We start from the raw sequence: 27,540 nt of genomic DNA on the forward strand, positions 1-27,540 counted from the left end.
TGGCTTTCGTTTTAATTTTTGATAGTCCAGATTGGAGGAGTTTGTAAGGGAAAATACAGTGGCAGAAAAAAATCTTATTTAAAGCTATGCTGGATTCCAGAGAATATTTTAAAACATGGAAACATTTTTCTTATTCTATTGTGCCAGTAACTACTTGGTTCTGTGTGCAGGCAAGAAAAAGTGGTCAGTGTTTTAAAGAAACAGACCAGTGCAAGTGATCATCATGCCTTTAAGGTAGGCTATATGTTCAGTCTAGACTTCAGGGTGTGGAACGAGGAGTATCTTCCATTGAAGAGTTTGAAACAGTGGCAGTGTTAATGGAAGTCTTGTTCTTTTCTTTTCAGAAAAAGAATGCTCTTTTTCTGCATACCTTTCTGTTACACGTCTGTGCTTCTTTGAGGTATAAATATACCAAGGCTGCAGACGAAAGTTATTCAAACAGTTGCTTAGAAATTTTTGCATGCATTTTTAGTTGGGTTTCAAACGTGTTTGTGTGGTATCTTTTATAGAGGTCTTTGAACTTTGTTGGTGTGCTTCTGTGGTTCTGTAGCTGTTACCCCTAGGTTTCAGCCTCTGCTCTCACCCAGAAGGTTGCAGTTCAGCACTTCAGCTTGTGCTCAGCCCAGGGTTGATGTGGTCGACCTGTTGGGCAGGTGGGCTGGGCCAAAACAGCAGGCTTTCTTTTTTTGAGCTCTTCCTAGCGAGTGAGATCAAGTAGCTCATGGTGTGTAGTTCAACTTTAAGTGTTATTTTTGTTTTTTAGTCCTCTAGCTTACTTACCATCTTGCATTATATAGACATTAAAGTTTGTAACACTCAGAAGTTATGGGATGTCAGCATCACAGACCGACTTTGGCTCCTGTGGCTGTGTGCGTGGTGTTATTAGTCTTGTAATGAAAGAGAAATACAACTTCTTACATGCGTTATTTTCCTCGTTCAGTCTGCAGGAAGGATTGAGCTGTAGTCTTTCAGTACACTTCATCATTTTCAGTGTGTGATGTTGCAGTGAACAGAGTATTTCTTTCTTACTGGTGTTTGTGTGATACTACTGTTATAATTCCTAACATCTTATGGAACCTTAAGATACTGCTTTCTCAATGTCCTTGTGGGGTGGCAGAGGTTACTGCACACTGTATCTTATGGTTGGGGGATTGAAGCACAGAAACAAAAGCAAATGTTGTCTAAGGCATCAGCTAACTGTGTGTGCCTGGACTGAGAAGTTTAGAAAACTGTGTTGTTTATAGTATTTGTATTCAGAGATATATTCCTTTTGTCGACTTGAAACTGGAAGTATTTATGACTAATTAAATTTGACTCTTGGTTTTCAGAATTCAGAAGTGAAGGGCACACAGTGTCTGCCTGTGACAAATTTGGTTTGTAGGATTTGCTTTACAAGCACATCTGTTTCTGATGTGGGAATACAGTTTGCTTCTCTATGGTGATTTTTAAACTTTCCCAACCATGAAACTATTTTGTATGTATCAGCATTCTGCTGCTGCCTTTTCTCTGGATATGTTCCACTATACTGAAAACCTGCTTTTTTCTTCTATGAACAGTTGTAATTCAATTTAATTACTGTATTACAGCCTGCCTTTTTATTGAATAGGACTGGAGTTATCTTAGAGTTCACAGAAGGGAACTTAGTTAAGGTTAAATGGGCAGGCTTCTTCCTTACACGCTTTTTTTTTTCTCTCCTGAATACTGATTTTTCAATTACATGGTAACGGTAATTTTAATTTCGAAGATATTTTTTTAAAAAATTGGGGGGAAAAAAAGCCACCAAACCTACCAACGGTCACTTAAAACTTTGCTGATTATGCTAATTTAGAGAGGGGCAAAGAAGTAAATTTTGCCAGTATGCCACATCAAAGGAACATTATGCCTTAGAATTGGGTCTAGTTGCCCAATTTTGCTAATTTCCCAGAGGAAATGCTTTTATGGAATAGATAGTCAAGGTGTAGCATTAAATTAATAAAACTTCAGTGCCCAAAATTACTTAATGGTCTGTGCTGATACGGAGCATTAACTTTGCTGCTGTCCTTGATGTTTGGGATGTAGCATACCTGCCCATGCTGTGGTTGTTACATGCATAGTCAGCCCATCAGAGCTGTAAGGGACAGCCAGCATCCCATGAGGGTAGTCTTCGTCCTGCTTAGGCTGTAAACTAAGATGTATGTATATGAATTCTCAGACATGTATAGGAAAGTACTAAAGTGGGTGTTCTCTACTACCAGCTGTTGCTCCCTAATGAATTTCGAATCTATGCTCCAAAGCATCAAAATGCTAGAGCTCCTGAGAAAACAACAGCAAATACGTTTGCTAGGTAGACAGTTTTTCCAAGTCTAATTCATAGATGTTGTTGATGTAAAAAAATCATTATGATTAATAGATCTTTGTTTTATAAAACTTCATCCTTAATAGCTTTATTTCATAGGAGATAAAACCCTCTGAAAATATATTAAGTGTTGGATTAAAAGTGTTGGTATTTCTACCATTTCTACATAGAATAATGTGTGTGTAGCAAGAACTTGGAGAATTTCCATGTAAATACCTACAGATGTAATTGGTAATTTGTAGCATTCCCTTATCTCCCTTCCTCAATTAAAAAAGTTGTAATTAGGATTTCTAGTTTTGCTGTGATAATGACATGAGTATTTTCCAGTCCATGTCTCTTTGCTGGTCCAGAACTGAATGAAATAAGTACTGCCACAGCAGATTTTAATTAGTTTAAAGATAGTGGAGAAATTTAAGTTTGAATGAGTGGCTCTCCTGTGTGGATTTAAACTGTACTGTGGAGTGATAAAAAAAATACTCTGGTCCAAACTCCTTCTCAGGGATCTAATCAAAGTTAGACTGTGCTGCTCAAGATGTCCAGTGGGATTTTGACGTTCCAGGGATGAGCATCCCTCATCTCTCAGGGCTAGCTGTTCCAGTGCACGCTCTATTTTGTGTTTTGGCTTGGCCAACAGTTGCCTGCTCAGGCAAGGTAGCTTGCTGCTGTATCTGGTCATTTTCTTGCTCATGGGATGAGCCATACATGTGCTTTAATGAGCTTGTCTTTGACTGACCAGCTGTCCTGTGCTTTTTTGTACATCAGCATTGCATGTGAGCCTGCCTGCCAGCTCCCCAGACCAGCCATACCTTGCTCTCTCCTGCTGCCCAATCTGCTGCCCCTTGTAATTTTATATTTGCCTTCCTCACTCTCTTAGTTTTTCTGTCACACATAAATGCTTACTACTAACATCTGTGAGTTGCCACAACAGGGTCAGGGACTTTTTGCAAATAAAGAGTAGGTTTGGTAATTTTTTAGGTAGGGGACCTTATGTATGTGGATTGCTTATCTGGAAGTAATGTCTGCTTTTGATATTAAATGTCTCTCCAGTTCCCAGAATTTTCAATAACCCATAGCCTTAGTCAGTGTTTTAAAACCTTTTATTTCTAACTAGCAAGACTTCCATACAATATATTTTATCCAGTATTGTAATACTAACTTTTTTCATTACTGAAATACCTCTTTTTCAGATTACGTATTTCAGTCTGTGGTACTATAATAAGCAGAATCAGCGCAGATGGGTAGATTTGGACAAACCTCTGAAAAAGCAGCTGGACAAATATGCCTTGGAGCCAACTGTGTACTTTGGAGTAGTGTTCTATGTGCCTACTGTTTCTCAGCTTCAGCAGGAGATTACCAGGTAAACTTCATACATATGTCTATAATTTTGCTTTTAGCATTCTGAAATGTATGGTTGTATTTAAAAATTGTCTGCTTTCCCCTCCTCTGCCTCTTTAGAATGGAAATTATTACTTCAGGCAGAATTTATGTTCAAACCATGTATTTATTTCCCTTTCAAATATTTGAAAATATGTGATAAACTAAGCAAACAACTAACTTTTTGGTGATCTTAGGAATCTATTCAAAACTGTTTTCAGTAATAGGCATACTTGCATGGTCAGTGAATTGTATTTGCCTCTCTTTTTTTGAAGAGTCATATGTTGTTTTCAGGGACATCCTTCCTGCACAAAGCACATGCAGATTTTATTGAGCTATGCTTTCCTTGATTTTGCTTTCAGTACTTTCTGTACTTTCACTACAGTACATTGGCAAACTACAGGCTAAGCTTCAGCTTCTGATGGTTTTGGGGTTTTTGTGTGTTTGTGTCATGGACTGAGCAATGAAGGTGGATGTTAGTTTTGATACCATATTACCATGTCTACTGTGAATCTGGGCAACATCACATAGGTGGTGCTGACTGCAGGGGAAAAGTGAAATTGATCACATATACTGGTCAGTTATTCCTATGGGCCTGTACATTGGCTTCTAGTGTCTTAATGTGCATGGTTGTTCTGATTTAGTTATTATTTTTAACAGGCAAATGAATACAAAACCAGTAACTGGATTGCAAACAGATATTTGTTATTTCAGAAGTATATGCTTGCATTAATTAACCCATTTAAGCTGTTGACTTCAAGATGGCCCTGCTTTGAGTGGGGAGTTGAACCAGGTGATCACTCAGATGTCCTTTCCAGCTTAATTTATTCTGTGGTTACATGAAACTCCTTATATACTCTGGTGCTAAAATACCTTGCTAGAGAACTTTTCCACTAATTGTGATGTGAAAGCTTTTCAGGGAGATAAGTCTCTTGGTGCAGACACTGGTGCTGTAATATATTGCTCAAAGCTTGGCAGCTTTAGTTTTTCTTTTATGTGTATTTTCTGTAAGATTAGTTTATTTCTGAAAACTCTGAAGTTTTGGGCTTTTTCTCAGCAATGTTACTGGCTTAAGAAGTCATTCTAGTAATCTTTTTTTCTTTTTTTTTTCCTTTTTAAATAAATCTTTGGTTCAGATTCTGTGCTTGATGTACTAGGATGCATTAGAGTAAGACAAATGTCATGATGTTGCATTGAATAGCTAAACTGCCTGAAAAACCTTGAATATTCTTCTCTGACATTTATTTAAAGAATATGATGTTTATGCTAGAGCTTTACAGCAATTTTGCAGTGTGCTGCCACATAGAAGGCAGGAATCTATGCACCAGCCTTATACTCGAGTCCTAGAAGATGGCACTTGCTTTGATGTACGATAGTGAGAGTCCAGATTAGTTTCAGAAATTTGCCAATTTTTTCACGCCTTTTCAATATAAATGAGATTGAGCATGTTTAAGCAAATTATATGTTTAATGCATACCAGGAAATGAATATGTCATAGACAAAAGAGAAGGTATTTGTACTGTTATGAGGTAGTGTCAAGATTCTTCGTCTGTATGCTTACTTTTAATATTAGTTCTATGGAAAGAGCTTACATTCTACTGCTTGACTAGGAAGATCTATTTCCCCAAATACCTTGCTTGATATGTGGTAGCTTTTTGCTTTCCCCTTTTCTTTAAGGCCTGGGTTTAGTCCCAGCTATTCTTGTGCATGTTATCTGTCATATGGAATACTGCTTTTTTGTAGGAAGATCCAGAAGAGTCTAAATAATATTTATAAAATGTCACTGTATTTAAGAGGCTGTTAAAGGGTGAGGGAAGAGAGCCATTATTTAGCCTGATTAAAATTTGTGTGACCTTTCTCATCACTGAATAAATTGCAGTACATGCTTCTATGTTCTCAGTATTAAAGCCTTACTTCACAAGAGTTAGCATACAATATGAGGAAGTTAAGCTTTTAAAACTAGACTTAGAGAAGACAAGTGTCCTTCTTGGCAAAGTCTGTGTAGCTATAATGGCATTTTTTAGTTTTGAGGTGTTATGGGCTAAAGATAGGGTGTTCCATGGATTACTGAAAGGGGCAGAAGAATTCAAGAAAACAGTGGTTCACGCTGTTGACACATGGCACAGCTAGTAGTGGCTGCATGTACAAGAGATGACCTAGGAAGAGGTCAGATTAAAGGGAAACTATATGGTGCCTTGAAAGCGAGAACAAAATGTACTCAGAAATTGTAATGCACAAATGAAAGTCACTATTATGATTAAAGGGGTGTGCAACATTAGATCTATTGGAAGGGAACGCAGCAATACAGCAGCAGTATACTGAACATTGTAAAGAGGAGATAACACTATTAAGGAAGGAACTAGTAAAAAAAGTATAAGGGTATGGTAGTAGACAGAAATCGTGGAGACTTTGTTTTAAGAGGTAGCAATATTTGATTCTGCAGTGACATGTGAAAGCTAAGGGAGGTGTGGGTCTGAATGATGAGAAAGAATACCCTTCACACAAACTGGGGAATGCAGAGAGGAATAGGAAATGCAGGCATATTCATCTGCACTCTCTTTAAATGGAGAAGACCATGTTAGCTTTTTCTTTTTTCCCCATGTAGGTATCAGTATTATTTGCAATTAAAGAAAGATATCTTGGAGGGCAACATTCCTTGCACACTGGAACAAGCAATACATCTGGCTGGTTTAGCTGTTCAGGGTAAGTAAGGCAATTGTGCCAATTAGCCAATGTTGCCTTAGAAATTTTGGTGATACATTTTCTATTTATCACTCGAAGACTCAATGCAGTAAGTTATGGAAGGCTTGCTCCTTAGACCTTTGTCATACGGGCTGAGGACGGAGAGCAGTGGGATCACTGGCCCTGAACTCGCTGGCATTTCTGTGCAATCCTCAGAGGTCTGTCTGGGTATCTAATGTATTTTCAGAATCTGGGTTTGAATTAGACATTGGAGTTCCTTTGGGGGAAAAGACTTTTGTTGTCTGTTTACATTAACAGACCTGGCATCTGTTTCTGTTAATGAAGACTATTCTGACACAGTAATGAGAGAGAGATGTTTTAATAAATAACTGAATTTGAATATACAGTACTACTTGTATCTCCACTTTTTCTTCCAAATATCCTAACATGCAGGATTATTTCAAGTTAGTATGCAAGACTGTTAACAATTCTGTGTTCCAATCACTCCTGAAGACACTTTTCTGTGTTACCTAAATGGCTGCTTTATTTTTCTTAACTGCAGTCAGATGGGATATACACCAGAGAGCCACCAGTCCTAAGTCTGTCTGCACTGATTGTGTCTGGTGTTCCCTGCTAACACAGCTGTTTGATATTAAATCTCTCAAAATAAAAGTTTTTAATGGAAACACCTTTGTTTAGTGTGTTTGTTTATTGCTTCACAGTGAATGCCAGGCCAGTATATTGAACACCAACTGTAAATCTGCCAAAATTTAAAGGGACATAAAATCACTGGCAGTACATACATACAACTTAAGGGTTTTGGTGGGTTTTTTTGTTGTTGTTTGTTGGTTTGGGGGGGGGTGTTGTGGTTTTTGTTTTGTTTTTAATTATATGGGTTGGTAGTATCACTTTAAAGATGACAATTATGTTTTTTGAAAATGTGGTTACCAGTGGAGTAGGGTGAATGATATTAGTGTCCTGTTTATATAACAGTGAATCTGTTTAATCCAAGCTACAATTTAATGGTCTTCAACTGACAAAATCTTGCTTTGTTATTTTCATATCTTTGGACAGCGTAAATGTGTCTCTGCTCAGTGAGTTGTTTATAGAAATCTTTCAGTATAATCCTCTTTCCAGATGGAAAACATTTATCCTTTTAGTTTTCACATTCCTTTTTCAGTCTTGTGTAAGAGAGAAGCTGTATGTGTTGATAACACAGTGAAAAAAGAACTCAGAAAAAATGCAGGTTCTAAATGAATGTGCTCCGATGACTGAAATAGCTTATACCAGGTAGGTTAGTTAATTTTAGCTGGTGAACAAACAGAAGCAGTTGTTTGCTGTTTTGAGTGAACCGGTTTCAAGAATGATCTGTATTTGAAATCATTACAATAGGCTGATATGAAACACTGCGTTATCTCAAGTGCTGTGTTGGTGTAGCGTGTCGCCAGTTCTCCCCTTTTGTCATAAATAACTTGCATGTTAATTGTTAATGCTTCATACAAATTTGGTTTCTAAAGGTCTCTAAAATTATACTATTATGGATGAGAATCTGTGGTAACATAAATAGGATCTGTGTGCTTAGGGACTGTGTGTGTGTTTTTGGGAGCAGCCATTCTGTACAGACTGCTGTTCTGCAGTTTCTCCTGTCAGACTGGTGCATAACTTTTCCAATTTAGAATGTTTTATTTCTCTTCTTTGAAATGTCGGCTAGTTTTTTCCTGGAAACAGAAAAAGAGGCAAAGTCCTTGGAATGCCCTTTGGCATGACATAAAATCAAAACTGTTGTTAACATCAAAACTGTTATTAAGTCCCTTCTGAGCGTGCCCCTGAGCCTGGGAAGGCTTCTAGGTCCCACTTTCTGCACATCGGGGTGCAGGGAGCTGTAGAAGGCTTGAGAGCAGAGGGGTGCTCCAGCTGCACTGTGCAGTGCCTCAGTCCAGTTGCAAGTTAGAGCAATACTGCAAATAATTAACTGACAGGAGGAAATAAAGAAGATTGAGCTAGGCTTTTCTGAGGCAATGGGCACAAATCGAAATACAGGAAATTTCATCTCGACATTATAAATTTTCTGTTGTGAGAGTGGTGAGACACTGGAACAGATTGCCTGGAGAAGCTGTGAAGCCTCCATCCTCTGCATTCAAAATGTCAGAGGAGAAGGCTCTGAGACAGTCTGCTGTAGCTGACCCTGCTTAGGGCTAGATCTCCAGCAGCCCCTTCCAACCTCAACCATTCTGTGATTAAAAAGCTAAACAAATAAAACCCCAGGGAACTAAGGAACTTGGAGCAGCACTATAATTGTTTTCATTTCCTCTCCTTTCCTATCCATAAGGAGTGTTAATCAATTTTTCTGAACAAGATAAAAAGATGGGATGTGGTTTTTCTTTTCCTCTTTATAAGCATTACTGGTTAGTTTATTCCATTGTTTTACTTTCAGATCGTAGTTCAATAGGATGGAGATTTGCTACTTGGAGATCCTGCTGCAATTGATCGCGTATTGAATCATTTTGTTACAAATGTTTGAATCCAAGAATTTTTTTATTTTTTAGCTGATTTTGGAGACTATGATCAGTATGAATCTCAGGAGTTTCTACAAAGATTTGCTTTGTTTCCAGTGGTAAGTACTTATTTAATCTGATTTAAATTCTTAAATTGATAAATTTAAATTTGAATATCTTAGATTGGTAAATACAAGTTATTATTAAAGACTCCATGATTCATCTACCTTACTGCTCCCTAGGTTGTCAGTCAGTAAAGGTTTTCTTTGAGACTGGAGTGAGGTATGATACCTTATATTATACAGAAGCAAAGATATTGCAAGATCTTTTCCATTTTACTGTATATTACGCTGACAAGAAAGTTGGGGTGGAGATGTTTGTTTGTGCTTTTTGATTTTGTTTGGGTGCATATTACAGCATCTAAGCTGCAAGACTAGAATGGAGAGTTGAGTCACTTGTGTAAAGAATATAACCATTTAATTTTGTAGAATTTTTTGTATTTCATACTTTAAATGCTATCTTACCTTAAGGGTTGGCTACAAGAAGAAAAAATATTAGAAGAAGCGACGCAGAAAGTTGCCTTGCTACATCAGAAGTACAGGTAACATTTCTGAAACTCTTTGTTGCTTAATTTCAGTGTGATTGCTTCAGTTGCTCAGGAAGTTGGGAATCTCAGGAGACAGTGTGACTAATTTCACCTGCCATTTAAATGAGTTTTTTCACTGATAGACCTGCATTAGAATTACAAGAATTTTTGCTGAATCAAAGTGAAAAGAGAACAGAATGACCAGTAAAATAGATGAGAATATTCTTATTGAGAATTAAGAATACAGGACATGATTACATAGTGTGACTTCACCTGCATAATGTTTCTGAAACTTGTTTATATGAAGTTGTAACCTCAGTAAGGATGTTTCTTGATAAACATTAGCCGATACTGAGGGCAGTAGAAATATAGAGACAGTCATTGTTCCAGAAGGCTTATGATCTTCAGTAAAAGGTAGCTCAGATGTAGCAATCCAAGAGAAAGGAAAGTTCTCTGTTGTCAGTTCATCAGTGAAAAAAGTTTGTGGCTATGTGAGAATTATTTTTTCCTGTGTTGCTTTAGAACAACAGTTTGAAATTTTAAAATCCCTTTCTCTTTGAAATGCATTTGTAACAAGATTGCACGGTTAAGGTTCAGTAAAGAAAACTTAATCTGCATGACATTAGGAAAAAGTGAAGAAACAGAGACTGATGATTGAAGACCTATTGAAACATAAAAATGAGCATGACAGGATTTTGTGGGTAGAGATAATGTCTTCTATGAGATCAACTGAGGTAGGTAGGGAAATAAAAACTTTTAATCCATGTGACACTACTGCATGTCTGTGAGAAAACTGTCTTTGCCACTTGGCCTAATTAAAAAAAAAAAAAAATAAATCACCTTTACCTACAGATCCTGTCCTTCTCATGTTTTCAAACTGTTACAGTTAAAATCCTGTCAACATTTAGAAAATGACTCTGTGTGAAGCATCAAACTTCATCTTGGTCCTAAACATGTATCCTGCAATAGGAGAAATTCAGGTCTTGAACATATGTGCCAGAATAATTGTTCCGATAAAGTGAGAAAATATGGTGACAAGGATGGATTTGAAGAAGAATGTGATAATTTTCTACCATTAGCAGAGAGGATAATTTTAACTGGTCTGTTACCATTTACCTTTAGAGGTGCCTGAGAGGAATAAGTTACTAGAATCAAAGTGTAAAGGCTGAGACAAATGTATCAGCCATTGGTACAGGTGAAACTAGGATGTTTTGAAGGTTGCATGGATATCTCGGGGATGTTTTTCAAGTTTTGACAGTGTCAGTCAGAGTAAAACAAAGGGGTTTTTTTCTTATTGACAGTACTAGCTGATTGTTCTTTTTCATTTGTAGAGGCCTTACTCCTCCTGATGCAGAAATGTTATATATGCAAGAAGTAGAGAGAATGGAGGGCTACGGTGAAGAGACCTATCCTGCAAAGGTAAACAGGGCTTTGATCTTTGTCTCAGCTGCGCTCTTCCCCCTATGTAAAAAGGGTCACTTCCTGCCAAAAATAAATAAAAACCAAACCCATGCCACCCCTTTTCTCCTCCAGAACAGTAAAAGTAGTTGCTTCTCATGTTTCTTTGCTTTCAAAAACTTTTTTTCCCCTGTATTTGCATAAGTTTTTGCAACTTCTTACAGGACAGCCAAGGAAGTGACATATTCATTGGAGCATGTCTTGATGGTATCTTTGTGAAACACAAAAATGGTCGTCCTCCTGTTGTATTTAGGTTAGTATTGTTCTTTATCAAAATATCTTTGTGCACATCACATTTTATGTGTGTTCCTCACTAGCACGAATGACTCTTAGTTATGGTGTGTATTTATTCATAAACCTAAACATATTCTTCTAGTTGTCACGTTACAGTAAATACTGAAATCCTTGGGAATTTTTCAACATACCGACTGCAGGATGAATCTCTTTAAGCCAGATTAATTCCAAGAGATGAATTTAATATACATCCCGTTGCAAAATATTTATTGAGTCAAAAAGGAGCAATTCTCTGCACATAGAACACCTTAAGCCCTGAGATGGGCACATCAGTTTACTTAGCAATATTCAATTGTAAAAATTATCCAGGAGTTCCTTTCATATATTATATAGAAGACATAGAGGACAGTCACACTATAACATTTGTTTCATTATTTTGGATTCATACGTTGTTTTAGTTCATTATTTAATGTTCTGATGGTTAAGTTGTAGACATAAGCATGTCTGCAACTTACCTAACAGTTAAAATTCAATCTTCATGTGAAATGGACCGATTCCCACTGACTTCAAGAGGGGTTGCTTGGGAATCTTTGGACAGAATTTGTAGTAAATTTAAAAGCATACCTATTGAGATGTTTATAAAATGACTCTTAGTAATCTGTCATTATCATCAGAGCAAGAAAGGCTTTATTCTTAGTGAATTTTAATCTTCTAGAATTGAATTTTTGGCTGAATATGAACAGAATCTTGAAATCCACTGGCCCAGCAGTTAGTGGAACTCGTGGTGAATTTCTGGGGTTAGAGAAAGTAGCAACTGTGCTTCTTTCTATTAGTGTTTTTATTTAATAGAATTTTTAGATTCTGTACCACTAACCATCCTTCACAAAAATCTCTCTACTTCTGCTGATAGGAGAGATGATGCCAAGTTCTTTTTAATTGTGTAGAGTGGCAGAAGTGCCCTACTCTGCTTTCTTGCAGAATGAAGCAACAACAGCTCTGCTGTCTGACTTTCCAAGCACACAAGGGAGAGAGATGAAGTTTTGTCCATGCATTTCACATAATTTCCCAAGGAATTGTAGATGCGGTGTCAGTGTAAACATAAGAAAAAAGTTGCACATTGAAAAGCATCAGAAAGTATTAATATTCCAATTTCAGGGCCCAATTTTCTGTTCTGTTGCTTATCTTTTGTATGACTGTGAGCAGTTCTACCAGGGATAAATATATCATGGTATTTGTGTGCATAGACAAATGACCCATTAGTACAATTTACAAAGAACTGGGTTATTCTTCAGATTGTTTCAAGTAATGTCATAATTGTGTCCATAAATGCCTATGAACCAAGGCCTTAAATTTGAGGGGTCTTTGTTCTACATCAAAACGAGGACGTTAATTTTTTTTATACCTCATGCATATGATGGTGAGTAGCTATAGAAAATGCCATCAGCTACCTCTATATAATGAAAATGGAAGTAATATAAATACCTTTAGAGAGAGTATTGTATGTAGATCATACCTTTTCCCTGCGTTTGTGCACTACAGAATATTCTTTTTAACAAATCAATGATACAGGCTTTATTTACACTAACATACTACTACTGGATCAAAGTGCATTTATATTTAACAAAAAGTTGAATAAATATATGGTATTCTATTTTCTGCAATTTAACTTTTTCTCATCTGCCGATATGCATGACAGTTCTAGAAAATATGTATAATAATGCCTTAATAGCTCTGTTTAGTGTAGCTTTTGGGTTTTTTTTCCTAGAATGTATGGTTTGCGTTCAAGCAGTAGGGACATTATAATTTACTGATAACTAGATATATCTAAATTTGATCTAAAAAAGCCCACCACCACACTTGGAAGAATTTCAGGTGGAAGCCAAGTAAGAAACTTATTACTGTACGTGCTGTGTATCTTCAAAAGAGTTAGTCACATACACATTTTCCTTTCAGCAGTCATTTAGTGGATATGGAAGGTGATGGTCTGCAACATGTTCATATACATTGATGAGCTTTTTATTTGTCCTTAGTTCTGTATCTGTATTCTTGGTGGTGCTCCACGTGGTGGTGGTGGAACAGAAATGAACTGTTCTTCAGTTGCATTTTCTGTGATTTGAAAGTCAGAGCTTGCCAGTCATGTTCTATCCCTTTTCTCTGCAGGTGGCATGATATTGCCAACATGTCCCACAACAAATCCTTTTTTGCATTGGAGCTGGCAAACAAAGAAGAGACAATCCAATTCCAAACTGTGAGTAGATTTTTAATTTTATTTCTTCTCACTAAGGCATCAGTAAATAGACGCACAAATTAAGACTGCTAATTTAACTCAAAGGCTAAAAACTACTTTATGTATGTTAGCAACTTTGAGCTGTATGAGTGAATTAAAAGTAATAATATTGTCTCTGGCTAGCTTTCTGTGGGAAGGCATTAAAAATCTGACCTTCTATGCTGAGTGCATTGACAGGCTTGGTTCAGGTTGTCATAAACATTTTCATCTATTCCAGTAAAATTTCAAGCATTTTTCTTAAATTATTTTTATCAGTGGCATTTAAAGATAAACATGGTCTTAGAGCTTTGCTGGAATGGGCCACGGCATTCCTTCCAGAATTAGTTTTATGTAGCATCTACCAATTGCCTTTGTCAAGAAGGCAGCTGTTAACAATGTTATGGTGTGATGTATATATGTCTACTGTAAATTGTATTAGTGTTATAGCTGATAAGAGTGTCTTCAACAAAAGGCTTCTACTTTCAACCTTCATAAATCTAATAAAAATGTTAGGCCAGAGTGCATATTCAGGCCTGCAAAGTACAGTTGTGGGGAAAACATGATGACAGTAATGAAGTTATATTAAAATGAAATCAGTGAATGCTAATTTCATCTTAAAAATTTCAGTGGCTTGTCTGGAAGCAAGCCAAGGGTATGCATATTTGGCCTAATATGAAAATTTTGGTTTTGTTTTCTGGCAGGAAGATATGGAAACAGCAAAATACGTGTGGAGGATGTGTGTGGCTAGACACAAATTTTACAGACTAAATAAATGCAGCCTGTAAGTAGAATACTTCAGCAGATATTTTGGTACCCTTGAAGCTTCCATTGGGAAGTGTAATATTTTATGACCCTAATGTCTTTACTGTCCTTTTTAGGTGGTAGTAATTAATGACTTGGGGTTGGGGTTTTTTTCCTTAATCCTTTTTTGAGAAAATACTTACCACCAGTTTCTCAAACATGTTCTCCTTTGTAACAGAGGACAATGTTAAACACCAAAATCTTACCAAAAGTAATATTGTTTGGCCCTTACTGTTGAATCTCAGTGCTGCAACAGACTTCAGTTGCTTTGGGGGCTACTACTGCTAGTATGTCTGTGAACTACTGGAATCACTGGGATTTTGGCCTGGGTTTGAGTGAACTGCTCTGAAAGGACACTCTAGAGGCCTTTAAAAGGGCGGGAAGTGTATGTGAAGCACTTCTGAAATGTGCTGGATTGACAGCTGAGAGGTATGTGGTCCTTTGGATATCCATGGAATCCATATAGCTCAAGTAGCACCAGTGCAAAATAAATTTAATGCAATTCATCAAATTAAATTTAAATGGGCTGGTCTCCAACTTGTAAATCAAGGACTGGAATTTGAGCTACTCTACTGGTACAGCTTTCCTTCAGTTAAGTTACTTCGGTCAAAGAACAGAGAATGTCTTAAAAAAGCACAGTTCCCAAATGTTCTCTTCCTCCTCTTTGTACATGAGAAGATAGCTATGGGGAGGCATTGGTCCAAAATTTGCTGAGGCCAGTGGGAAGATAATGGAATATTTTGTACCACAGATGACTCGCTAGTGTGTTTAATGCTAATTTATTTCAGAAGTGCAAGATTAATTTGGAATGGAGTAGACCTCATACCTCTAAGCTTGTAAACCTGGCTGCCTTTTGAGAGGACTAAGTAGTATTGGTAGATGTAGTACATTTGTGGGACTTGTGCATTGTTATCTGAGTAATGTCAGTTCTATAGGTCTGTATTGAATGTCAGTCTCTAGGATTACTTATTTTAACCCTTTCACCACAGCATGGTTTTATTAACAGGAAAAGTCCTCAAAATATTTCTGATTATCTCTACTCTAAGATTCCCTGTCATCTGGTCCTGCTGCTGAAAACTGTCTTATACATGCCCGTATTAAGTTCAGTTTGTTTTTTTCTTTATCTGTACATGCCTTGTCTTTAGAGACTCCCTGGACTCTCCACCTGAGGAGGGCTCTCAGAAATCTTCCCTCATTCTTTCCCTTCCACGCTTTCCAATCCTTTCTCGTCCTTCACTCCCCAAAGGGTGAGCTGAAAAATCATCTCTCTTTCTGAAATCTGGTAGTTGCTGCATTTGTATTATTCTACTGTCTTTTGAGCTCTGTCTTGCTGCAAGATGCAGGGTAGAGGTGCAGTGCAGGGTGGGGGAAAAGGACCTTAAGGGTTTCTGAACCTTACGTACTGCAGGCAGTCCAACAAATTATGCAAATTTGTTACTGTTAGCTTGAATCTTAGAACATACAAATGCTTGTGCAGTATAGTCATGCTTTCCAATTCCTGTAACCTCTCTAATGTTACATTCTGTAAACAATTTTGTATCTGGTCTTGTAGGACAGGTAACTTACAGTATGAGATTTTATATGGTGTTCAAATCTGGAACTAGTCCCCAGTTACTCTGCTGCTTTTTCTGTCCTGCTGCAGTGCTTTCAGGGTCATCTCCTTTTTATGCTTCAGGGAAAAGAGGCAAAGAAGTGACGGAGGTATTTTGATCCTGGGTTTGTGATTCTGCTCATACTGTGTGCAATGGGGGTTTTATGCACAGAGCACTTTCCTTTTGAGACTGTTGGGGAGGACTATTTAACACAAGGCCTGGTGCCAGAAATGGAGACTGATTTTTTAACTCAACTTAGGAGCACTTTCCAAGGTTTGAAATAGGCCTTGGTGGTGTTAAGAATAATTTCTCACCATAAAATTTCTTCTGTAGACAAACCCAGCCTGTTACAGTGAATCCTGTTAGAAGGCGGTCTTCGTCCAGGATGTCTATGGTAAGGAGAGCAAATAGTTTTATATTTGCATTTTTATGGATTTCGGTTGATTATTAGTTTCCTTCAGTGAAATAAAATGAGCAGTGAAAGAGATGAGTCTAGTATGTGAGGAATTGTTTCTGACTTATAGAAAAAGCTGCTATGTAATATCCGAAGAATGGAATTAAAATAATTGCGATGAAAAAATATTTTAAACACTTCTATTTTTAGTTTGATTGCACTGTCTCTAGGACACTCATCTAGGAGACTCTTAGATGTCAGATGGCAAGATACACTCTTGAGTTGATGGTGTGTGGCTTTGGTTTTGTTTCCTTTTCTTTTTATTATTTCTTTTGTGACCTCACAGGAGAAACCTGCTTTGCAGACTGAGAGAAATGTTTTAAGAATAAGGTTTGGGATGTGTGCTTGTATTATACATTATATATGTAATATTATACATTTTAATATAAAAAACCTCCCAGACTTGTTTTTAAAATAAATCATGAGTTGTTAACTAACATTAAGATGCTTGCTTTCTTAGCCCAAGCCTCAGCCTTATATGATGCCTCCACCACCTCAGTTGCATTACAATGGTCATTATACTGAACCATATGCTTCCTCCCAAGGTAAGTTCACTAAATCCAAGGCCATGCTACAGCTTTAGAAGGTAAAAGCTGTAATTTGCCTTTATAGCTACTTCAGCTAGAGCTGAGCAAATTCATAGGGTGAACATGGGATAGATTTGTACTACAACACTCATTGAAGTGCTTGCTGCTAATCTAGCTGTATAGGCTAACGTGAAATAGAAGCATAGAATCATTTAGGTTGGAAAAGACCTTTAAATCACTGTCACGTCTACCACTAAGCCACATCCCTAAGCGCTGCATCTACATGTGTTCAAATACCTCCAGGGATGGTGACTCAACCACTTCCCTGGACAGCTTGTTCCAATGCTTGACAACCCTTCCAGTGAAGAAATTTTTCCTAATATCCAATCTAAAACACCCCTGACGCAATGTGGGGCTGTTTCCTCTTGTCGTATTGCTTGTTACTTAGGAAGAGACCAACATCCACCTCTCTACGATCTCCTTTCAGGGAGCTGTAGAGAGTGATAATGTCTCCTCCTCCTCCTTTCCAGGCTAAAAAGCCCCAGTTCCCTCAGCTGCTCCTCCTCCATATCCTCTCCTATGGAATATGAGCAAAGTTAGTTATGATAGCATACACAGCAACTATCAGCTGTAGGTTCTTGTGTGAGTTTAAGCTGACAGTTGGTTTTTTTGGTTCATGTACCAAACTGGTACATTATTGTCAATATTGATGTTAGCAGCTGCAAAGAGTAAGTTAAACTCCCAGAAAATTCAGACAAAACAATAAGAAGAAAAATCCCAGGATGCAGGAAGAGAGAAGGTTCTCTCAGAGTTTGCTAGACTACAAGGTGGTGGGAGATTCAAAGGCTAAGGAATTCCACAAGTTATGGAATTGGTATACATTTATTTGAAAAAAGGAAAGAAAAAACCCAGGCAAACCCTAATTAGAATTCTGAAGGAATGCACGCTCCTAATCTGTTTACAGTGGAGTGATGGCTGCTTTCTCTCCTGTTTTTTTGATTGTTACACATTGTGTCTGTAATTAACAAAGTTGCTACCCTGAAGGGCTTAATCTAATCTTTTGCAACGTTGCCTCAGTTTTGATAGGAATCTTCCAGTCCTAAAAGTCAGCTGGAAAAAAAAATACTCTAACAACTCACTGGTAAGGGATTAAGAACATTTTCTATCTAAATAGACTTACACAAATATTTGTGAAGGTACAAGTATATACATTCAGAATGTAGCTGAATTCTTTCCAATATAGTGTTGGAATTATTGCTGGATACTTGCTACTGCACACATCCTATTTTTGAACATTTTTTTCACAAACAAAAGAATTTTTGATTGTCAGCAAAGTCAGTAACATAAGTGTGGCAATTATTTTGATGAACCTAAAGAGGTAAATTATGAAAGTATCTAAAGCAATGACTGAATTGTTCTCTTCTGGAGCTTGGCAAATTGTGCATCCAATGAAGTAATGGTTAAATTATTAAATGTATCTTGGATGTATAAACTGTATAGATCATTTTCTCTACCCATCAGAGTGGGTATATGTTAATGTGTAAACAATGTATGGTAGTGGTTTAAACGGTCTTCAAAAGTTCTGGAGAAAAGTTAATTTAGTTACTTTTTTTTTAAAAAAGGTCTTGTGGTACTATATCTACTTACCTATGGGGGGAAGAAGAGTTGAGGGGGGTTTTGTTGTTATGGGGGTGTTTTTAGTGCTTTTTTTTGTTTGCGTTTTTTTTCCTTGCTTGCTGTTTAAATTGATCTCATTAGATTAGTGCAAACCCTGGTGCGGATTTCTTCCTTCAGTTAGTGTGGTTTAAGATTGATAGGGATTTTGTTTGACTTGGACTGAAACTTAGCAAACCTATCCTAAATGGAAGACAGCCATTCTTAAACTGAGACAATGTTTTCCAAAAGGAATTTGCATTATCTAAATTACCATAATAGGTTATTCTGGTATGCATACCTTAGGTGTCAAGAGCAACAAAAAAGCTGGGGATGGTTTTGTTTCCTTCCTTCCTTCCCAATTTTGATACATAGCTAAGAATAACTGAGATTTTGAAAATCTCAGACATTGATTAGCTGTGTCTTAATAGAGGATATCTTTCTTTGATGTCTCGGACATAAAGATTGTTCTTAAACTTTCAGATAACCTCTTTGTGAGCAATCAGAATGGATACTACTGTCACTCTCAGACTAGCTTGGATAGAGCCCCTCATGACTACAGCGGTCGGATCCGCAATGGTAGTGTCTATAGTGCACATAGCACAAACTCCTTGAACAATCCACAACATTATTTGCAGCCGTCCCCCATGTCCTCTAACCCAAGCATTACTGGAAGCGATGTCCTCAGAACTGATTATGTCCCAACACATAGGCATAGTGCACTGATACCACCTTCTTATCGTCCCACGCCGGACTATGAAACTGTGATGAGACAGCTCAACAGGGGAATGGTGCACACAGATAGGCAGAGTCATTCGATGAGGAATCTTAACATCAGCAATTCATACGCTTATAGCAGGCCTGATGCCTTAGTTTACAGTCAACCTGAAATACGAGAACATGCTCACTTCGCTTCCCCGCAATCTAACCATTATCCATTTAACCTGAACTACAGTTTTCATAGCCAGTCGCCCTATCCCTATCCTGCTGAAAAGCGCCCCGTTGTTGGGGCAGTCAGCGTGCCTGAGTTGACAAATGTACAGCTTCAGGCTCAGGACTATCCAGCACCAAATATAATGAAGACCCAAGTCTATCGACCGCCTCCCCCATACCCATACCCAAGACCTGCAAATAGTACTCCAGACCTTTCACGACATATCTACATCAGCAGCAGCAATCCAGATCTTATCACAAGGCGAGTGCACCATTCTGTCCAGACATTTCAGGAAGACAGCCTGCCTGTGGCACACTCTCTTCAGGAAGTCAGTGAACCTTTAACATCAGCACGCCATGCTCAGCTGCAGAAAAGGAACAGTATTGAAATAGCAGGCTTGGCTCCCAGCTTTGAAGGAATAAGAATTAAAGAGAGGACCATGTCAGCTTCTGCAGCAGATGTGGCTCTTCCAAGAGTTATCTCGGAAGGGTCACAGCCCAACATTCTGATGGAGAGAGCAAAGCAAAAAGAAAGTGAGCAAGAAGAAAGTGTGAACTGCGATCATAAGAAAACCCTTTCAGATGCCACTATGCTGATTCACAGTAGTGAGGAAGAAGAAGAATTTGAAGAAGAAAGCAAGGCTGGTACAAGTCTTTCTCCTCTCCCTGAAGATCAAACCCAACTTTCACCTGTTATGGGTGGTTATTCTCATGATTCGGTACTGAACTACCCTTATAGCTCTGTTGCTTCATCTGGTGGCCCTTTGCATATTCTTGAGCCTAAATTACATATTACTGAGACAGAAAAGAGAATTAAAGATATGAGCCCTGTCCATTTACTAGTAGAAAGCCAGGTGCAGAGAAGAGGGGAAGGACTGCTTACTCCATCTATGTCGGAATCTGATCTTACAACATCAGGGAGATACAGAGTAAGGAAAGATTCAGTAAAGAAGAGACCTGTGTCCGATCTTTTGTCTGGAAAGAAGAACATTGTGGAAGGCCTTCCCCCACTAGGTGTAAGTGGATATTATTCCTCTTGTTTCGGGTTGTTCTGTAGCGGGAGTTGTGTGGCGTTTTTGCTTGAGATTTGGGAGTGTTTTAACCAACCTGAGATGCTTTTAAAACATGTGAATTAAAAGCTACCTTAAGCTTGACCTTTATTTTTCTGGTTTTCCCTGACTAACTTTGCTTGGCTGTCTTTTATCCCCTTCTCTGCCATGTCTAAGTTCTGTCTTGATAGTTCTCCCATACAAATCCAGCTGTCCAGCCTCCATCCGTGTGGTACACCTAACCTGGCTAGCAACTGTAGAACGAGCTAATTTAAAGTCCATTCTAGACGGGAAATTCTGCCCTACCTATGCTTATCTGGAAACAGAAGCAACTCTTTCGATTCTACCACCAGTTTTCTAATCTTTCTCTCACTGAAAAATTGGATGTAGCTGAATGTTTACTAGTTTAAATTCATTTGCTTTCACTTTCTGGCCTACGAGGGGGACCTGACACATTAGGCAATAAATTCTTTCCTTGCACTCTTTTCTTTCCTCCATCCTTTCCCCTTTTCATGTCCTTTCCCTTTTGCCTTCTCTTCAAGCTGTTTTTATCCCACTAAAGGCATTTCTTACTTGCCATGTGTCTTTCTCCTACTCCAGTCTTACAAAGCTGTAAATAATGAACAACTGCAAGTTTTACCTTCCCTGTAATTCCCACCTCATAGAAACATCAGGGTCTGTGTGTGGGACTGTACAATTTCACTGGCAGTCCTTACCGCTCATATTGTTTCAAACTTTTGTTTGGTTTTATGTAGTCTGTGGCATATTTCAGGTGCTAATAGAGGAAGACCATTTTTATTATTATTTTGCCTTTTAAAATTGATTGTTGTTAACTTTGCCTGCCTCAGTTTTCTGCACAAATTAACTGCAGTGAAACTACCATGTAACTTCTTCTACTGTAGTAACTCTTACAGCTGATGCCACAAAATCTTAATTTTATGGAAATGTTACATATTTAAATAGTTTCTGCTGTCACAATTTTTTGTTGGTCAGACTTGTTATACATGGAGCTAAACACAATGAAATGAACCTTCATCAGCTTCAATTGATTTTATGATGGTGTATGGTTTTCTACATCTCCTTACTCCTGTTTATGTGGATTAGGAAAAAAAGTGATAACTTGCTCCTGTGTTCACATTTACATAGTCATTTAGTTTTTTGTTCTCCAAAGGTAATTTTTCAGACACTAATATGTCTACCAAAATCATAACCTGCCTTTTCCTTCTGATAGCTATGTAAATGTTCAAGTCAACCTTTGAAATGAAATTGATATTAAAACTTTTTCACTGGAAGTGTTCAGTAAAATACTTCATAGTTCAGTAACATTTAAGAGTGGCATTGCATAATAGAGGGTATTACCCTTCTGTATTCAATATTAAGATGAGGAGTATCCTGGTGAGAAAGCTGGCCCATATCAATGTTTGCACGTTTTGCTTTTCAATTAACTCTTACTGTTGGGTTTGTGTTCACTTCACTTTTAAATGTGGTCTCATTCTCTTAACTTTGTCTACCTATTCCTTACTACTATTTAGTTTTTGAAAGCATTGATTATTATTCAAGCCACATATACTCTCACATTTTCAATGTATTTTTCTTAACAACCAAACTTAGCAACTGCAGGATTGTTGATGTTTTCTCTTATGCATTCAAATGATTCTTTTAAGAAGCCTTCTTTCATAAAAATTGCCCTTTGGTATTTTTCTCAAATAATGAATGGTAACTTCAATAATTTAGATTCATGGCCTGGTTGAGGGCTCAGATCTGTCTGCAGTTCTGTGTTCACATTTTGTATGTGCAGTTTGTTGCAAACTTAGTCAAACATTTGACTATGTTCAGATATCTTAAAGGTACATGCACATCGTTATGCCTGCTAATAGGGAAGAAAAGTGTTTGCAAATTGAATAGTTAAGGAAGAATTTTTATGTATTTTGGGGGTTGGAAAGTAATTTAAATTCTGTCCAAGAATGTTAGTTATCCAGGCTTGTTGCCTCTCACCCTCAGTTGTGAGCTTTGTAGGGAACAATATTTGTCATTCTTCTGCAGTTTCATTAACCTGTCTGGAATGAAGACAGACTTGTGCTGTGTCCTTGGAGGAATGTAGTCCCACCACCCTAATCTCTCACTGAAGTGCATATAAAAAAAAAATAAAAAGGTCAGAGCTGTTTGCAGAAGGGGTCAAGGAAGTATCCTTTGCTTAATTGAACTCATCTGGTGTCTGCTTTGTAACTTTATCAGATATTTAAGGATATTTACAGTTTTTAGCTTTTCTTTTGCAGGGTATGAAAAAGAATAAAAATGATGCCAAAAAAATAGGGCCTCTGAAGCTAGCTGCCCTAAATGGACTAGCTTTGACTAGAGTGCCTCTGCCAGATGAGGGGAAGGAAGAATCAACAAGAGCAACAAATGATGAACGGGTATGTTGGAGTTTCTTAATGCTTGATTTCTTTTTCACACTAGTGATTTTTCAAAATGAAATGCATGTGAATGGTGCTTTGTGTTGACTTCAGAATACTTCAGATTCAAAGCAGCTCAAATACTGAGAATAGAAACAAAATGAAGAATGAAAGTTCTGATTGATAAGTCATTGCTAGAAATATTGGGTGTAACTCAGATTTTTCTTTAAGATTCAAGATGACAGTGATTCAGATTATAGTTTACACTTTAATATACAGGAAGCAAATTAACTAGTATCTACTGATACATTTTTATGCCATTTTTCTGTTTTCTCTCTTGATTTTGGGGTTTTCCAGACTGAAAACATATGAAAATTGAAATTCTGAGTGTGAGGTTGTACTTAGTTGTAATTATTAATAATTCATACAAATTTTACAATACATCTTGTAATTAAATTGCATCCCCAGGGTACAGCTTGTACAAATTGTATTTATGTTTTCCTCAGGTGGATCTCTGAAAATATAGATGTCTTAGATGACCTGCAGAAAGTTTAAATTCAGTAAAAGATCTCAGATCACACAGACAACATCAGGTTCTAGAATCTGAGGATCATTCTTCCAGAAATATAAGACTCTACCTGCTTGTGTCAGGGTAAACTGTTAGTAAATATACTCCAGCCTGCCTTGTGTATCATTAAGTAGGTGCAGGAAAGTGAAATACAGTCAATATCCAGCCTGTGAAGGGCTATGTAGAACAGTGCTGCCATCACACATCTGATCAGGTGCATTATCTAGATAAACCAAGGGCTGCAGTGATTATTGTGTATTCTGTGACCAGAGGTCTCTTTAGAATCCAGTTCTGAGCATGGTTGGGCATCCTCAGCTGCAGACCCCCTCTAGCTCAATTTACTGACAGTTAGTGGGCAGGGATTAGAACCTGAAGGAACAGTCCTGCTCTCACCAGCTGCACTTCTAAGGAACAGACCAAGAAAATTAATTCCAAGTCACACAGTAGAAATTCAGTCTTGGAGTTTGAAGGCTTGGAGTGAGAGCTATAGGAGGGAGATTTGACTCTTCCATTTCAACACAGTTGAAGTTCTTTTTGAACTATATGTACACTCCTAGAAGATGCTAAGGGACAAAAATTAACATTCTGCTACTGAGATACAGTTCTACAGTTAGTACCTGTGTTGGTTATTTCCCCTTATTTTCAGCCATCATCTCTTCCTGAATTGACTTTTATTAAATCCAGCCATATTATTATTCAGCTAGCTCTACCCAAAGTGTTGAGGTAAAAGAAGAATCCATAAAGTAAAGTTCTGCAAAAGACATGTTACTACACTTTCTCTTCAGGCAGACGTGTGGAGGCAGAACAGATACCATTAAATGGGAGTTAATTCCTAAAACAGTTGAGAAGAGGCAATGCCAAGGAGACATGTGACATGAAAGGAAGTCCAGAGGCAGATATTTTAGACGATGACTTTAAAGTTGATTCAATACCTGTTTCATTGCTCAGCTTCATGTGATTATTAGTTTTGATGAGGGAATTTAGCCTAAAGATAATAAAGGAGTTTGTATCGTTGATTTATGGATGTGCAAATTGCTTATGATTGAGGTTTTACACCTTCCTCTGCAACACTTGCCATTACAGTTATTTGATACAAGACATTTTCTGACCTGATACCATGAAATAGTTGCTGTGAGAGGCTGAGGACATGTGACATAGATGAAATTTTCTGGCTGAAATCTTACATATTATTCCTCTAATTATTGTTGGCAAAGAGATGCTGAAATTCCAGAAGTGTTTTGTGATTTAGAAAGAGCTTGGGTTTGAAAGAATAAATGGGGGGGTGGGGGGTGCAGGGAGGGGGGGGAGCAGCTTATTACATAAACCACATTGAATTATACTAGTAGGAAAAACCCTGGGTTTATACCTCAGCTGCAGTGTTCTAAAAAGGCTTGCCTGCTGTACGCAAGGTTTATTAATTTCAGTCTTAAAAAAATGTGGAATATTGGTAGTGAATTATTAGCTCATTGACTAAGGCAAGTGTTTTGTTTCACATTTTCAGAGTTTTTCTCCATCCAAAGGACATAGTTGACTTAATTTCTTTTTTTGGATTATGTTTTTTAGTATAGCATAGCTGTCGGGTTTGGCCAAATTTTTCTGGGTTGTCTTTACAGAAGCTATGACGTAATTTTTCTTTCACCAGTGCTGTCCACAGTCTTTGTGACCTAGTGAAGTATAACAGGCTTCTTGGTTTTCACTTCAACAAAATTGCTGCTGGTTAGGGTTGCTTCTTGTTTATTCTGGTATGTTTGTGGAAAACATTAATAGCTGGAAAAGCATTGAAAAAATATGTAGAAGAGAAAAATACATACATTTCATCCTTCATGAATTCTCTATTAAAATAGACTCAGTCTTAGAACGTGATTTTATATGGTTATCTATGTTCTGCCTTTCAGTGTAAAGTTCTGGAACAACGGTTAGAGCAGGGGATGGTGTTTACTGAATATGAGCGCATTCAGAAAAAAAGACTTATAGATGGTGAGTGCTCAATAGCTCGGCTTCCTGAAAATGCTGAAAGAAACCGGTTCCAGGACGTTCTTCCTTATGATGATACCAGAGTAGAGCTAGTCCCAACCAAAGAAAATAACACGGGTTACATCAATGCATCTCATATCAAGGTGAGAGAAATACTGTTGGAGAAATATTTTGTAGTTGATGTGGTAACTGAAAATGGATTTGGCTATCAATTTTGGTTTGGTCAGATGAGTGAGAATCCCTCCATGTGTGTCTCTTTCCCTTCTTCTGCAGAGGTTTCTTTGGGGAGAAGAGAAACCTGGTTTTCCTCATTACCTAGAATAATGGTGGGTTGATTATTGGAGAGGTCTTCTATATTTTGCTTCTGTATTGATCTGCTGTCTCATTTCTCTCTATCTCATCTCTCTGTGGATTGGTGCTGACAGAAGGCACGTCCATTCTTCCCAGTTAAAAAGGCAAATAGCTTTAACAAACTGGGATCCTTTGCAATGATTATGATATTTTTGAATTGCAGTGACAATCCTTATTATTTCTTCTTCCATACTCTCAGACTAGATCCACAAGATGCAGTAAGCTAGCTCCCAGCTTAAGCTTTTTTGGATGATTAGAGGAACAGATGGAGCCAGGGAGAAATCTGCTCTTTCATAATCTTTGTTTGCCCTCCTTCCCTAGCTGTAGCTCTTTAAACGCTGTTTAAAAAGTGAAGAAGTTGCAGGGTGACCTCAAGAACCTTCAAAGCAGTTTGTTCATTTTTCAGTGGATTTACCTACTCAAAGTGAAACTGCGATTGGCTTCATTCTTTCTCTGAAAAGAACTGAGATCATCAAAGCAGCAGTTGTAGTTGCATTGCCGTCTCTTTTGAATAAATCTGTACATTGACGTGGTACTGTAGTTTCTATACTTCAACTCCTTCACAAATGTTGAGTAGCTCTTCAGTCACTTCTCAAACAAGATAATATTTTTTGAGGAAACATCAGCTAATTCTCACTTTTTGGTGCATGTAATTGTATTTACAGCACCAGTGTATGAAAGCTTCTCTAAACCTGAATTCGCTAGAATACCTTAAATTCACAAAAGAGAAATACAGTTTTATTTACTCACTTTTACGTTATGCTTATGATGTAAAATACATTTATTTACCTGTATCTCTATACAATTTTCAACATCGTGTCTCTTCTGCATCTAATGTGACAAGATACAGCTAAAAAATGGAGGCAGATATAACTCACAATGGGCTCCTACTTCTGCAGTGTTGCTGTCTTTTTTTCAGTTTGTGCATCTTCAAATGGCTGACTTAAGAAATGGAGAAAGGGAGTTGTCAATAATTACTAACCTAATGTATTTCTTTTTACAGATCTCTGTTGGTGGCATAGAGTGGGATTACATTGCTACGCAGGGCCCTTTGCAGAATACATGTCAGGATTTCTGGCAGATGATCTGGGAACAAGGGATTGCCATCATAGCTATGGTGACAGCAGAGGAAGTGAGTATAAATTGAGTCAGGTTTCTCCCCGAAATTCCACAATGATTTTGTAATGAACTGTTAGAGAAAGGAGATCTTTGCTCCAGTGAGAAGAGTAATCAAAGATAAATATCTAGTCACCCCTTTGCCATTCTGTCTTGCTTTCCTTGGCAGAAAGATGTGAATTTGCAAACTCTTTCCTCTGGAAAGTTGGTTTACTTGGTGAGAAACCATAATGCTGTAGTAGTACTTATTAGAGGAGAGATACAGTTGTTACAGGAGCGTTAGTTGTATGAGTATTCTTACTTTTCTTGTTAAGCACATGTTTTACTTTTAAGGAAAGTGGGCGAGAAAAAAGCTTCAGATACTGGCCACGTCTTGGTTCAAGACATAACACTGTAACATATGGAAGATTTAAGATTACCACACGATTCCGTACTGACTCAGGCTGCTATGCAACTACGGGTTTGAAGATTAAACATCTTCTCACAGGACAGGAGAGGACAGTTTGGCATCTGCAGTATACTGACTGGCCAGAGCATGGCTGTCCGGAGGATTTAAAGGGATTTCTCTGTAAGTTGTATTTAATACTTTGTTTTGGGGTTGGTTTTTTGTTCTGTTTTTAATACCTTCTAAAATGGCTGCTATATGTGAATTAGCTTTTGATAAGTATGTCAAGCATTCTGCTGTAAAGGGTTTCTTCA

At 37.6% G+C, this 27,540-nt stretch overlaps 1 protein-coding gene across 2 annotated transcripts in view; it reads left to right on the plus strand.

Annotated features, from left to right (window-relative positions):
* PTPN21 (protein tyrosine phosphatase non-receptor type 21) overlaps nucleotides 1-27,540 on the plus strand; it is a 47,701-nt gene that overhangs the window by 12,196 nt on the left and 7,965 nt on the right. For both annotated transcript variants that reach the window (XM_037394201.1, XM_037394202.1), the window contains exons 3-17: nucleotides 3,523-3,692; nucleotides 6,315-6,412; nucleotides 8,938-9,005; nucleotides 9,417-9,487; nucleotides 10,804-10,891; nucleotides 11,095-11,183; nucleotides 13,325-13,412; nucleotides 14,132-14,211; nucleotides 16,157-16,217; nucleotides 16,738-16,822; nucleotides 18,941-20,406; nucleotides 22,716-22,853; nucleotides 25,296-25,517; nucleotides 26,729-26,857; nucleotides 27,175-27,409. In XM_037394201.1, coding sequence (XP_037250098.1) covers nucleotides 3,523-3,692; nucleotides 6,315-6,412; nucleotides 8,938-9,005; nucleotides 9,417-9,487; nucleotides 10,804-10,891; nucleotides 11,095-11,183; nucleotides 13,325-13,412; nucleotides 14,132-14,211; nucleotides 16,157-16,217; nucleotides 16,738-16,822; nucleotides 18,941-20,406; nucleotides 22,716-22,853; nucleotides 25,296-25,517; nucleotides 26,729-26,857; nucleotides 27,175-27,409 — 3,088 coding nt within the window. The remainder of the gene's footprint in view (nucleotides 1-3,522; nucleotides 3,693-6,314; nucleotides 6,413-8,937; nucleotides 9,006-9,416; nucleotides 9,488-10,803; nucleotides 10,892-11,094; nucleotides 11,184-13,324; nucleotides 13,413-14,131; nucleotides 14,212-16,156; nucleotides 16,218-16,737; nucleotides 16,823-18,940; nucleotides 20,407-22,715; nucleotides 22,854-25,295; nucleotides 25,518-26,728; nucleotides 26,858-27,174; nucleotides 27,410-27,540) is intronic.

The sequence above is a fragment of the Falco rusticolus genome, chromosome 7, assembly GCF_015220075.1.
Source record: "Falco rusticolus isolate bFalRus1 chromosome 7, bFalRus1.pri, whole genome shotgun sequence".
In the NCBI taxonomy this organism is placed as follows: Eukaryota; Metazoa; Chordata; class Aves; order Falconiformes; family Falconidae; genus Falco; species Falco rusticolus.